This window comes from Mercenaria mercenaria, chromosome 4, assembly GCF_021730395.1.
Source record: "Mercenaria mercenaria strain notata chromosome 4, MADL_Memer_1, whole genome shotgun sequence".
Classification (NCBI taxonomy): domain Eukaryota; kingdom Metazoa; phylum Mollusca; class Bivalvia; order Venerida; family Veneridae; genus Mercenaria; species Mercenaria mercenaria.
In genome coordinates, this window is record NC_069364.1 from 70,750,718 (window position 1) to 70,765,033 (window position 14,316).

The window sequence follows — 14,316 nt, forward strand, 5'->3', positions numbered from 1 at the left end:
AACATTGGAAGCTTTTAAACAACAAATATAACTTCATAAAAAGCAGCATTTTTATACGCCCGAAGGGACGTATTATGTTATACCTCCAGTGTCCTTTAGCAATTTCGTGTCCGCTCTGTAACTGTTGAACCCCTTGAAGGAATTCATAGAAACTTGACACAAATGTTCACCATACCAAAACGATGTGCAGAGCCCATGTTTTAGATGTCAAAGGTCATATATGACTGCTTTGTGTTTATTGCTCTGCATTGCAGTGCTGTTGTTTTTATTTTGCAGATCCCTTTTTTGTTCTCTTCCAATAATTTTTTTTTGAATTACTTCCCTTTTATGTTACTATAAATAGCTTATTTTGGAACTTGTTTATTGGCCGTAGGGAAAAACCGAGACCACTTTTCTGTGGTATAACATGGATGGTACCTCCAATTTTTAGGTGTATTTTGACATTACCTGTACCTGGTAAGGATATTTTTGTGGACTTGCAATTATTTTTTTTTAGTTTCTTCCCTTTGTTGCCTCTGATGTAACCCTTTGGGTGTATATTGCCCCGCTTGGCGGAGCTCTTGTTAACACACATACTGATCAGATGTAGGTAAACAACTTATTATCTAAAGTATAATACAGTATTTTAATACAAAAATATAGTTCATAAATGAATTGATAACTGGACACCATTGAAGAAAAAGTTTAAACCCTAGAGGACAGACTAGGCAACCAGATAGCAGACATCTAAAGTCATATGAATGATATGAGTCAGAATGAAATACTGAAAGATATACATAACATGAAAATTTCATTGATTGGGAATGACATATGCATTAATGTTAATTTAAAAAGAAAATTTTGTGTTTTTAAACTGATTTGACTGCTCTTGTCTATATATCTAACACTGTTAACTATTTTTAGTCTCACTTTCTCACTGCCGGTGCATTTGTTAATATATAAGCAACAAAACACAAACATGTAAATCAAGTATTTATTTCGTAATATTAAAATACACAATCAAATGGCATTTTATATTGCTAAAACATCATCAAAGTCATTGTACATTCAGATGTAATTCAAACATAACAATAGGATGCATGTATATAAGGTTTATAATCTCCATGTTTGAAACTACGATGGGGTTAGGTTAAAAAAAAAAAAAAAAAAATCCTACCTACCCTATTTTTTTTGGCAATGTCACTGGAAACAAACAGTTTTTTTTTTAGGCCTAATAATAATTTGAAAAGGAGAGTTAAACAGTAGATGAAGATAGATAGATTTCCTTCAGCTTCAGAAAATGACAACTTATAACCCAATTTTTTTTTTAATAATCAGTTTTGTAACAGTATAAAACAGGTACATGTGTGTAATAAAAAGTTAAAATGTTGACTTAATTAACAGGGTCAATAGCTCCCATCGAAGTTGGAGAAAATAAACGGTTCTTATTGTATCTCTGTTTAAAATTTACTGCAGAATGTCTAAATTATAGTAGTAGATATAATTATGTTCATAATGATACATATGTATACTCTGTTTTCTTTAAATTTTCATTAAAGTGATGATCCTTGGATATGTTGGAATGATGCAATTGTACATCATGTACATAGTGATACAATTATGTAAGGGCATGACATAATTAAAATTAATTATAGTGCTAAAGATGTATGGTGGGCCGGTGGTCAAGTGGTAACACACTTGACTGTCAATCCAGAGGTCTGGGTTTCGAATCCTGGTCCAGGCACTAGAAATTTCTGAGATGCTCTTTGAGTGTCTCCCACCTAACTAAGAGGCCTGTACTGATTCTTCCCAGGAAAGACGGCTTCGCGTGTATTGGTGCTATACACCGGGCACGTTAAAGAACCAGACTGTCTGTTCGTAAAGAGTTAGACTAAGTTAGCCGGACAGGCCTGTATCTAACAGGATTTCTCTCTTTCTGTTCTGGGGGCTTTATCTCACTCTGTCTCTCTGGTCAGATCGCTCAGTGTCTGTACTAGTAGAGGATGAATTTTGTGCCCTGTGTGGCTGCGTTTGCTATATGTAAAGCGCCTTTGAATATGTTTATCACGAAAATGGCGCTATATAAATCTGGTATAATAATAATAATAATATGAAAATTACTGAAAAGTTGTGGGTTCAGACTGAGATGGTGACACAACTTCACTGCCTGACATTGTAAATTCCTGGTTATAAAGCAGGTGTGTACTTTTCATCAAACACTTTAAATGATAGCTATAGATGACAAAAAAACAATGGGCATTCAACAGATCAAAATTAGTGTACAGTAATTGAATGCCAGGCTTGCAGCAGTGCTTTGATGCCAGAAGTATTTAAAAACTGTTAGATTAATGCTAGATCAGTACTGCTGTCAAATAATTATTGACAGTTTGGAATTTACACGTTTTTGGGGTGTAATTTGGCTGTCGATTAACCATACTATAATGTGACCAACCAACCTATTCTAGTAAAATCTTGGCCATCTTGACCTTTATGAAAACGAACATTATTTAACCAGTCTGTTGTAATGTTTGGTTTATTGTTAAAGCAGTATGCCTCCAGATCGTTCGACAACAAAAAAAATAATTTTTTTTAGATATCTTGAAATAAATGCTATATTTCTTAAGAAGGCTTTAAAACTTAATTACTGACAAACTTTATGTTATGGAAACAAGTGAGAATTTGCTGTTTTTACTACTTTATACGATGAAAATCGAAAAGCGTTTCCAGGTAAACTGTCTTGATTATAAATATCTATATTTTGAAGTCATTATTCACTACTTCAGCTATATCGCTATTGGTTACGACAACGGGAAAATGTCTTTATTGCCGTGACCGTCTGGGGTTCGATTCCCAACGCGGTCATCTTTTTTTCTTGATTTGGAACTTTTGAAATATTTTAGAAACAAAAATTCATATTCTAATGTTCATAATATGACCAAAACTTCAATTTGAAAGAAAGATTATTTTTTAGTCAAATCTGGAGGCATGCTGCTTTAAGGACAGACTCTGCATGATCATATAATAACTTTGGAACTTACATAATAACATAGGCATGTAAACTTGTAAAGTATGACCAACATGGCAAATTTGTTTGATAAGTATAAACATGCCATCAGAATATTTATATAAATTTGAACGTATTTATGATTATACTGGTAATTATAAATTTACCCATGTCCCTAATACTAACTTTATTTGGTATATCACTGTATATTAACTGCAATTATCATTTTATTATAGGATCATTTATCAAAACTAGTTTGAAGAGAAACTAAAGTCTTGGGAGATTTGTTCAAAATTTTAAGTTAACCTTCCGTGTAATTGCAAGCATTTATATATATCTTTTATTTATGTTATGGTTTTAGACCATGCAAATTTTATAGCAGTTGTAATTGAAATTCCATTTTGTTACTTTGTAATTACTTGTTTTTCACAGAGTCCTGAAACCTTTCTTTAGAACATGAAATTGAAAGTAGAGTATTTTCTTTCCCATACAGATTTAAACAATCAAAAATGGTGACCACAAGCAGCAGTTCTAAGATTTCGCTGAGATAATTTGACCATACAGTACACTATTTTGTACTTGTATGTTATAACGAAGTATTAATTATTTTTTCCTCAATTGTTAATTGTTTCTGTCACAGTTTCTTTCGGCCGTCTGACATCATGACATTGTTTACATCTTGAAATAGATGTCTGTGCATACGGCGAGGTTAACTGTGCTATTTTTATAACAACTGTGGTTTTGTGGTATTTCGCATTGAAATCTTTAAAAGTATGGCGATTTTAACAATTTTCACTGCCTCAATATTGAAAACAAAATTCTTTGGCCAGATACAACAAGTAGAACAGCTTTTTCCTGTAACAAAATTTGTTTTGTGGAAGGTAGCTTTAAGAAGTCTTCATGATTATAATGAAAATGTTCTGTTTCTTCTCTTGATGTGACTGTAGATCATGTACATCTATAGCAAATTGTAACATGTATGTGAAATAAATATTTGTGTATAAACCTTGTTGACACTCTAGTTCACTGACTTTGGTTCAAAAACTACTGTTATGTAATGATGTATGTCACATGGTCAATTAGCAGAAAAACATCTTAGCAAAACATTTTTGACTACTGATTCCTTTTCATGTACTCAGCTGAGCGAATTAGAACCATCATGCCCTCTTGTATAATTCTCAGACTAAATACCTGCATTTTTGTCGAGCCTGCTTGCGGAAGCGAAGACATAGTCGCCCGAATGGCTGTTCGGTGTATGTGCGTGCGTGCGTGTGTCCAGATTTGTTTGTCCGGACCATAACTTTGACATGCATGGAGCTATCTTGTTTATATTTGGCATGAATGTTAACCTCAGTGTGACGGAGCGTCATGTGCAAACACTCAGGTTCCTATCTCAAATGCCAAGGTCACAGTATGAGATCAAAGGGCGGGCTCGACATGATGTCTGTGGGCATCTAGTAAGAAATACTTAAAAGCTACTTAAGCATAGCCTAGTAATAGCTTTGAACAGTAATAAGCATAATCTAGTCAATATCATACCACCATCAAAGGGATGTTATTTGTAGTCAAGTACATATTCTGTTTTTGTTAATGATCAATGTAATTATTAAATGCTTTTCTATAATTCCAGGGCACTCGTTTGGCCATTTTTGGGGCCGAATATGGGTACCATTCCCCTCCTAAAATAATATGTTTTTTTCCCCTTTCTTAGAAGAAAATTCACCTGATGATAGGTTGTTTGACACAAATAGATGTGGTTCTTTCTTTTAATATTATATAGTGCCTCTAAGGAAGATTACTGTTGCAATATAGTCACATCAGTTAGGAATGATTGAAAACAGTATTAATTATAATAAGTGTGAAAAGTAGTTACATATACATGGCTTAAACTTCCCCTTTTCGTCTTAAAATGTCGAAAAATCCCCCTTCCTGAGGGTATGGGTACCTGTCCCCAAAAGTTGTCTAGTGCCCTGAACTCCCTTTAGTTTCAAGTTTTAAACAAATTATTTTCATATTTATCCAATCTGTGATCTGTATATTTCAGCTGCCCATATTTAGCGAAGCATGTGACACCAGCTATACCCGCAGTGGGTGGGGCATTGTTTATCTTCGTCATGGCAACGTTATTTCGTACGAGCTTCAGTGATCCTGGAGTTATTCCCAGGGCAACACCAGATGAAGCTGCTGACATTGAAAGACAAATTGGTATTTGATATTTCTTAGCTTGCATTGTTACACTACTTACCTAAAATTCTGAACGATGTTGGGATGTTTTTGACAGTCCTGAATCAAGCCTCATTGGCAAGCATCATTCGACCGTTTAGATGAGACATATTTTTTTTAAACTGAGACCACTGCGTTTTTATATAACTTTTGTCTGAAGTGAGTAATGATATTCACATATTTGAGGTTTTTTTTTGTTTAAAACTTTAAATTGTTCGAAGGTTGTCTTCTCAAATTTCAGAGATGTGGCTTTAAGTCTGACACACAGTAAAAACATCATGTGCAATGGCAAAATTTTATCTGTATTCTAGTATTTCTACAGATTATTCTCAGTACATGGACATAAATGATATTGATTCATGAGTATATCTGGGTTCTTAATGGTTATAAAAGATTCTTATATGACAAGCAATGCTTAAATCATCACAACGATATTATGTTGATGTCACGTTGATGTGATATTTAGCGCCATGTATGCATTGGGAAATAGCACTTTTCAAATTTGACTCGGCGATATATGACCATTTTGTGTCGATTTGTCGTAAAACCCAACTCATCACTTCAAATTTGAACAAATATTTTACTTCAAATACATCTTTAAAAGGAAATGGTCAAATAGCACAACTGTTTTGATTAATTTACACACATAGCACAACTGTTTTGATTAATTTACACACACACGCACACTGAGTTTGTTATTTACTGTGCAGAATAATTCGCCATCATTTGCATCCTAATGGAACATTCCGCAAGACATATTACCATTTCCAGTCCTGGCGTGAATAAACAAAGGAGCGTGACAACCTACCATTTGGCTCCATACATAAATGAAGAAACAGTTCTAATTCTATCATATTTGATCTCAACTTTACAATAACAGACAATATTATAAGAATCAAATTGATTTATAAATATCAAAACCATGTTTGAACACTATTTATACATTCTGGCTGTGATACATTAGGGATTTTACTAGAGCGGAATAGAAGGGCCATCCTGCCCTTTTTCAGTGCCGCCCTTCTGTCCTAATCACAGCCCTTTTGCCTTTATTCAACGCCCTTTTGCCCTTTCAGCCAAAGTTTTTTTTCTACTTTTCAAACAGTTTAATAAACATTAGTTGTGTTGACAGTCCTGAAAAAACTTCTGAAGTGAAAGTACAATACTTACAGCAAAACATAAACAGATTGAATACTTCCATTATTTTCTTACAAGTTGTTGCATAAACTTCGATATGTGTGACATTTTTTCTAAAATACATGCATTAAAGCAGTATCTGCTATATTCCTTTGAATCCTTTCAGATATTCCAAACAGCGCAGTTCCTGGGGCATACAGACCACCTCCACGTACCAAGGAGGTGGTTATAAAGGGTCAGGTGGTCAAGCTGAAATACTGCTTTACATGTAAAATATTCAGGCCTCCCAGGGCCTCACATTGTAGTCTTTGTGATAATTGTGTAGGTAAGTTGAAATACTGCTTTACATTGTACATGTAAAACATTCAGGCCTCCCAGGGCCTCACATCGTAGTCTTTGTGATAATTGTGTAGGTAAGTTGAATTACTGCTTGATATGTAAAATATTCACGCCTCCCAGGGCCTCACATTGTAGTCGTTGTGATAATTGTGCAGGTTAGTAGAAATATATCTTTACATTTAAAGTATTCTGCTTTTCATGTTAATTATTCCAGCCTCCAATGGCCTCACATTGTAGTTGTTGCAGTAAGTTTGTAGGTAAGTTGAAATACTGTTCACATGTAAAATGTTTGTTAATACATGTATATACTAAAGGTGGACAGGTTATGGAACACAAATTTCTCACTTTGGACTGCCATTTAGGTATTATGTTAAGTTTGTTTAAGTTTCGTTGTATTTAAGACATGATGTTCGCAGAAAAGAGTGACAGAAAGAAGTATTTGATATTTCAGTTTTTGTCTTTCTGCCCTTCTTTGTCTCAGAAACAGTGGGTAGGTTCATGTTGGTGCAAGTCCTAAACAAGGCTGAAACACTCCCATCTTGCCGTCATTAAGAAAATAACCATAAGCACAGCTACTACATTTCTTTTATTAGTGTTACAAAGTTCAGTACTACAGCATTGCATTTAGTGATATGAGGAATGATACAATAATCTTACAGCCATTTGAAACTGGGATTTACTGTACATTAAATATAAAGTTCTGACACAACTGAACACCTGAAACTGAGATACAGATCATTGTAGTAAAAAGGAAATGTAAGTGGAAAAATCCCACTTTTGTTGAAATGTAGACTTTTGCTATTGATTATTCATGTTAAATCATAGATTATTCATTAAGTCAGTTCACCGAGGTAACGGTGCATGATGATCTCATAGAACTCTAGAAATATATACATCTCTGTATATGGCAGAGCCATCTTGCTATAGGTTACACCATTCTCAGTGTACAATGTCCTACATATCAACAGAGGCAAAAGGCAATTTTAAAAAAGAAAAGTATTTATGCAAACTATAATTATGAATGTGTTTCATTAATGTTAGCTTTGGTTACATTTTATATAAATCATTGATCCATAGTTTGTGCTGTATGACTTGTCTATTTTGGAAAACATATTTAATGGGCTAATAAGTCAAAAAATTTAACCTTTAGCCTGCTGGCAACAAGTGATTCTGCCTTTGCAGGCTGATCATGGTCTGCACTGTTCGCTATTCAGTCAGTAAATTTTCATTGAACACCCCTTCAGATAATAAATGGTACTGCCCAAATTGAACGATAGACCAGTCTATTTTAGAAGTTTAGCAGGGTAAAGGTTAAAATAAAGCTTTCTGATATCATGTGATGAAATACTTACTGAATGGCATGCCAGTCAATAGTTGACATTGCCAGTCCATAGTTTTAGGCATATGACTGGCCTGTATTCAACACAGGTTTACTGGGGTACTTAGTCAAAATTGGAAATAAAATTGTGAAAATTAATTTCTGATGTCATGTTATAAAACACATATTGAATGGCTTTCGAACTATTGAATATTTACTGGCAAGGGTTCAGTTTGCAAGTGTTTATTTGTAATTGTGTTCAATACTCCAAAAGCATTTATTGTCGGTAATGCCGTCATGAGAGATTTTAATAAGTTTTCACATATTTCAAGTTATGAGGCAAGCCGCATCAGCTTACGATGCCTGATTGATTTTCCTCACGACTGCAGTAGGTTTACAAAAATCAATAAACTGAAAGATGTAGATGTAAACAGATATAGTACTTTATAAAGATTTTCCTTAAAGATGTGCCGTGCATGCTTCAATCAATAATGTCTCCTGATATGCTACAAAATACAGACATTAATTCTAGATTTGTCTTTTAGTTAATGATACCTTTAATGATAGGTATTAAATTGCTTAGTTTGAGAAAATGTGTTACAAAAAAGTCATGGCTTTAATGAATGTTTTTTCTTTGAATGAAAAGTCACAGATTTTCTGTAATCTTTACTCTTGTAAGAAAGATTTTTTGTCAGTTACGAGGCCATTGATCTGTTTCCCTTCAGTGTTTGATACAAAATCGGGTATTAACTGCTGAATAAATATGAATGATCAGTTGCAGACGTTTTGATCCAATCCGTTACATGACCAAAATCGTATTGACAACTTTACAATAGACTAGAAATATCTATCATTAAAGTATGGAGTCCGATTCTATGCCTAGTCATAAAAGGCCATTTATGACCTCATTTCTGCAGCTTGATGACTCATCTAGGAATGAAGTAAAGGTGATTGCTGTAATTCCCAATGAAATGTATTGATTCTACTGCTTATCATGCTGCAGCACTGAAATATAATTTAAGATAATTATTGTTCCATGAGCACTAAAATATAATTTTATATTGATACTTGGTCACCACACAAATAACATAGCATTTCATCTCCTCTTTTTATGCCCCCAAAGGGAGGCATATTAGTTTTCAACTGTCCATCCGTCCGTTCGTCACATTGTTAACTTTTTGCATGAAGGCACTTTACTCGCGAACCACTGCACCCAGGACCTTCAAACTTCACATGCTGATACTGCAGGGGTGCAAGTTTTCCGGTTTATGCCGGATTTCCGGTTTTTCGAGGGTCCGAGAGATCATTTTTCCAAATCGTGTAAATCCGTTGAGAAATTTGGGGGGGGGGGGGGGGGGGGTGATGGACGCGAGACCACGAAGACAGAAACTGACCGTTTCGCGGAGGTGCAAGTGCAGGAGCAGTTGTCGTTCGTTGCAAGGGAAACAACCATTATGCGACTTCCCGTACACCGTTCTCGCGCGCGCACTCTTCAAAAATCCAAAAACGCACAATATTTGTTAGACTGGCATCAGTCGTTAGAGTCATTACATGTAAAGCACTTGGCCATAAAATCCTCTCTGATACCACTTTCTCATAAAATTTACAATATCTCTAGCCTCTGTCTCTAACGACTGGACAAATGCTGAGCCGGACAAATTTCATACCCCCTGATAATCACTATCTCATTAGAAATCATTGCAGACATGTTCATGATGTAATGTAACCTTTGGCCGACTGCCCCAAGGGTTCAATAAACAGGTGCTTTGCTTTTATGACTTGGTGAATAAGCCAGAGAGGGATCAATTTTCATTAATTGTAAAAGATCTCAGTAAGTGTGTATAAAATACACTTTAAATTTGAAATATATAGAAAATGTATTTTTCAAAATAGTATCAATTTAATTCTGTTTATGAGTTGTTTGAATAATTGATAAGAAAAAAATGAGGGAAAAGGTTTGAAATTGAAAGAAAAAACATTTTCAAATATTTTTTCAAGATACCTTCAAATCATTTTGTGAATGAATTAAAAACAATTTATTCAAATACCTTCTAAGACTTTTTATTAATTTATATCAGAGGGTAGATTAATATCTGCTATAAATCACAAAAAATATTTTCTTATCTATAGTCCCTGTAATTTCATGTCTGATTGCAGATTCATGTTAATTAGACTTTAGTGGTCTCTTGTTGATGGCATGGTGCAATGTATTACATCAATTATGATTCTGTTTAGATACAAAGTGAAGACATGCTGTGCACCAGGGTGCTAAGTAACAAAATGTAACATAATAATAGCTTGAAAACTGACCAACAATAATTCTTATATATATAGACATGTACATGTAGTTGGCAACTTCAGAAAATCATATCAATCTGAAAGTTTACATGTCATATGTGCAGAATTGTTTTTCGATCATAGCTAAAATTAAGCCTATTTAATGATAAGGTGGTTTAAGGGATGTGATTTTAACTTTTTCATGAAAATTTTGTATGTAATATGGAAGAAGCAATAAGCATATGGACTACAACAACTAGGACATACAAATATTCGTGAAAATCAGAAAGAAGTAGTAGAAGGATATTTATCTGGAAAAAACGCTACAAGTTCTCTAATTTTCATATTTTGAAAGAAACTTTATTTATCATAAATGAGCCGTGCCATGAGAAAACCAACATTGTGGGTTTGCGGCCAGCATGGATCCAGACCAGGATCCATGCTGTTCGCTTTTAAGCCTAATGGAATATTGAAGAAACTGTTAGCGAACAGCATGGATCCTGACCAGATTGTGCGGATGCGCAGGCTGGTCTGGATCCATCCTAATCGCAAACCCACTATATTGGTTTTCCTATGGCACGGCTCAAAATATTCACAAATATTTTATTTTATTATATCCAAATTTCTTTGACGGAAATCGTTCATCATCTTGCAAAACATATTTCATGTTTAATGGCTAGTGGGTTTTTCCCAATAAACATAACTTTCTAAAAATAAAACTGACTTGTAGCTCTTGTTACAATAAAACTGTATACACAATGATTCATGTCTTCATTTAAATTTTCGTAAGTTTTCATACAGTTAGACCTATTGTTACTTTCAAACATTAAAGCAGCAATGCCTCCAGATTTGGCTAAAAAATATTCTTTCTTTCAAATTGAAGCTTGGTCATATTATGAATACTATAATATGATTTTTTGTTTCTAAAATATTTTAAAAGTTCCAAATCAAGAAAAAAAAAACCGACCGCGTCGGAAATCGAACCCCGGACCGCCGCGGCAATAAATAAATTTTCCTGTCATCGTAACCAATAACGCTATACCACACATGATACACAGTGCTTTCTTACTTGTAGGTGTCAACTGGATTTTTGATACCGGTATTGTCGGTGTTTTATATTCCATTTTAGTTACCTTACTATCTTAGGCAGTCAAATTCCATAATAAATGTTTTAGAAACAATGATAGGAAATATGTAAATACACTTTCATGTCGATCTTGTTAATAAAATATATGAATTACCTTTACATTTTATTCTCCATTTTTGCACATTTCTTAAAGGAATCACAATCTAGTTTAATACTCACATAAAACTTGTATCTTGTTAATGGAGCAACAGAGTTTGTTTTCTCTCAGCTCAACATCTGGCTGGAGTTTTAAGCCTCATTTATCACCTTGTGGTCAGTGGCAATGGCATAACACTGACTTGTTCATTGGGCAATAAACCTTTGTACTGTTAGGACACTGATGAATCCTCATCGAGGTTATGTAAGCCGAAATCGCATTTTATAAGTCTGTTGAGATAAGCCACAGTAAAAGAGAGCTACAGAAAATTTGATATATATTTAAAAAAAAATGAATAAATAAATGGGAAATGTTTAATCTCAACAGACTGTGTAAGTCTAAATATTTGTTCGAAATATCCAATATGCAATTTCTACGGCCCGGTACGGACATGAAAGTGTTGGACAAGGAGTGTAAAAATAGAGTAGAGATGGGATTGGATGAATTAGAAGGACTCGTCTGGCAACAAATACGAGAGTTGGTTGAAAAAAAAAACAACAGACCTTCCAGTCGTAAATATGGGAAAACGATGATCAGTCGTCGGGGAAAAAGGCAGTGAAGAATCATTCAAAGGATAAAACACACCAAAACTGTAAAAACTATTCAGGTATGTGCATTTTATTGCATTATTTTCCAGTCTTTTTGTATCGTAGTTGAAGCAAGTGGTTAGTTAGGTTTTGGGTACAAATGTCACCCCACCCACTTGTTTTTCTTCTCTTGTCCAAACTTTTATGGCTTGGGTGAAAGGGTTGGGGGTTGAGATGTGCTGGCATGGCCCATGGGGAACCTCTGCCCAATTTTTTGAGAGAGCTGGACTTAGTTTTTTTTTTTGGTGGGGGGCAGGAATAAATAATTTATATTTATGCCCCTGGGGGGGGGGGGAGGTGTAGGGTTTCCAAACTATGCTGCTTTCTCCTTGATTCGCTTAAATCTTTTAGGGTTGTGTATATTTTTGTAAACCTGTTCAATTAAATATTTTTTGTTTTTTTTTGGTACAAAAATATTTGCATTTAACAATAGACAATAAGAATTACAATGTTATCATCTTTTATATGAACATTTTTGCAAGAAACTGAAGAAGGTCAAACTCCACATCATTTTAAAACTTTCTCATTGATTCGAGCCCTTTGTTTGGTAGGTCAATAAGTGTTAATGTTTGCACAGTCTATTTCCATAAAGCAAATGTCTATAAAGATTGACTTCTTTTTCAGTTGTTAAAACAGTCAAAATATGCTCAGGATGCTTTTAATTTGAAATTTTGGGTCACAATATTGCCCACTGTGTAATTTCCTTTTGAAATAAATAATTTTTGATGTAAAATATTAAAAGAGGTATTTACTCAATTTTCCAGTGGTTTCATGACTAATATTTTACAAGGCATTTTAAAATGTAAATGACACAAGTTTCTGATGGAAGAACATGCTGCTTGGGCATGAATTTTACTAAAACACAAGAGAAAGCTCGAATCTACGAGAAACAGGCATATTAGATGTGTACATGCTCATTTTACCTTCAACATTCATTATTTTACATTTCATTTTTAGTTTGCATTGTAACATAACCGATAAATATCAAAATGTAAAAATATGTCAGGTCTTATTTATAGGACCATTTTTAACACAGCTTGATTTTTCAATGATCCTTTTTCAGGTACTTCCTGGCTGTGGATTCTCTAGAGTCAATGCAGGAGAGAATCCTTACTACAGCAGTTGTAAGTGAACATTGTCTGCCTTTCTCTCTGGCAGGTGACATCATAGATCTAGTGAAATGACTTGCTGAAGACAAGGTAGCACTAGATAAAATAAAAAAAATTATCCAGGACCAGTGCAGCATATATGTGAATACTCATAAGAAAAATTTTGTGTCACTGAACATTGATGAGGCAACTAATAGAAATATTGACAAAGTGCTTAACATTATAGTGCAGTATTATGATGAAGAGTCAAACAAAGTTGTATTTGACCACTTAGGTTCAAGAATTCAGAATGTTGCTGCAGCTGCTGAAATTGTGAAGTCTATAGAAAGTGTTCTGTTAGATTATGAAATAAAGTGGACACAAGTTGTAAATGTTTTGATGGACAACTGTAGCATTATGAGGGGAGTGAAAGGAGGAGTTGAGACTCTTATAAGAGGGGAAAATGGTTGTCTTCTTGATGTCAGTGGGGACACGGTCCACATGATAAGCAGTGTGGCCAAAACATTGATGAAAAATGTAGACAGTGTTCTTCAGAGTACCAAAAGTGAAGGAAATTGTAAATGAAATGATGACTTTGATGAATGCTGAAATATCCAAGCATCTTATTAGACCAATCAGCAGCGGATTTCTCCAGATGTACAATGTCACCTCAAGGCTGGTAGAAGTGTTTTGACTACCTAACTATTTATTACGCAGCATTTCTCACTGACTGGACAGTGGTATTACAAGTGAACTATAGTTAAAACCTATTAAGATTATTATTACACCCCTGTTCGGACTTTTAATGCACCAATCCTACCATGTAGTTTTCACAGTCATTAATTAATTTATAAATTAAAGAAATGTGTTACTTGAATTAATGGCATTTCTAACAAAAAAGTAAATAAAAACCTTTGTATCTATGATGTTCTTGAAATATTTTGTTATTGTTATAAGTGACATAATCTAATATCTTGCTAGATTCAATAGTATTAGAATTTTTAAGATGAAATACTCTGTGTAGATACACTCCTAGAAGAACCTCAAAAAATGATTTGTATGACTCTGAAATTACTAAAATTTC

General features: G+C 34.2%; 1 protein-coding gene across 5 annotated transcripts in view; it reads left to right on the forward strand.

The window, feature by feature from the left end:
- Positions 1 to 14,316, forward strand: part of LOC123552094 (palmitoyltransferase ZDHHC14-like) — a 53,092-nt gene that overhangs the window by 2,468 nt on the left and 36,308 nt on the right. For all 5 annotated transcript variants that reach the window (XM_053541636.1, XM_053541635.1, XM_045341478.2 and 2 more), the window contains exons 2-3: positions 5,028 to 5,188; positions 6,507 to 6,665. In XM_053541636.1, coding sequence (XP_053397611.1) covers positions 5,028 to 5,188; positions 6,507 to 6,665 — 320 coding nt within the window. The remainder of the gene's footprint in view (positions 1 to 5,027; positions 5,189 to 6,506; positions 6,666 to 14,316) is intronic.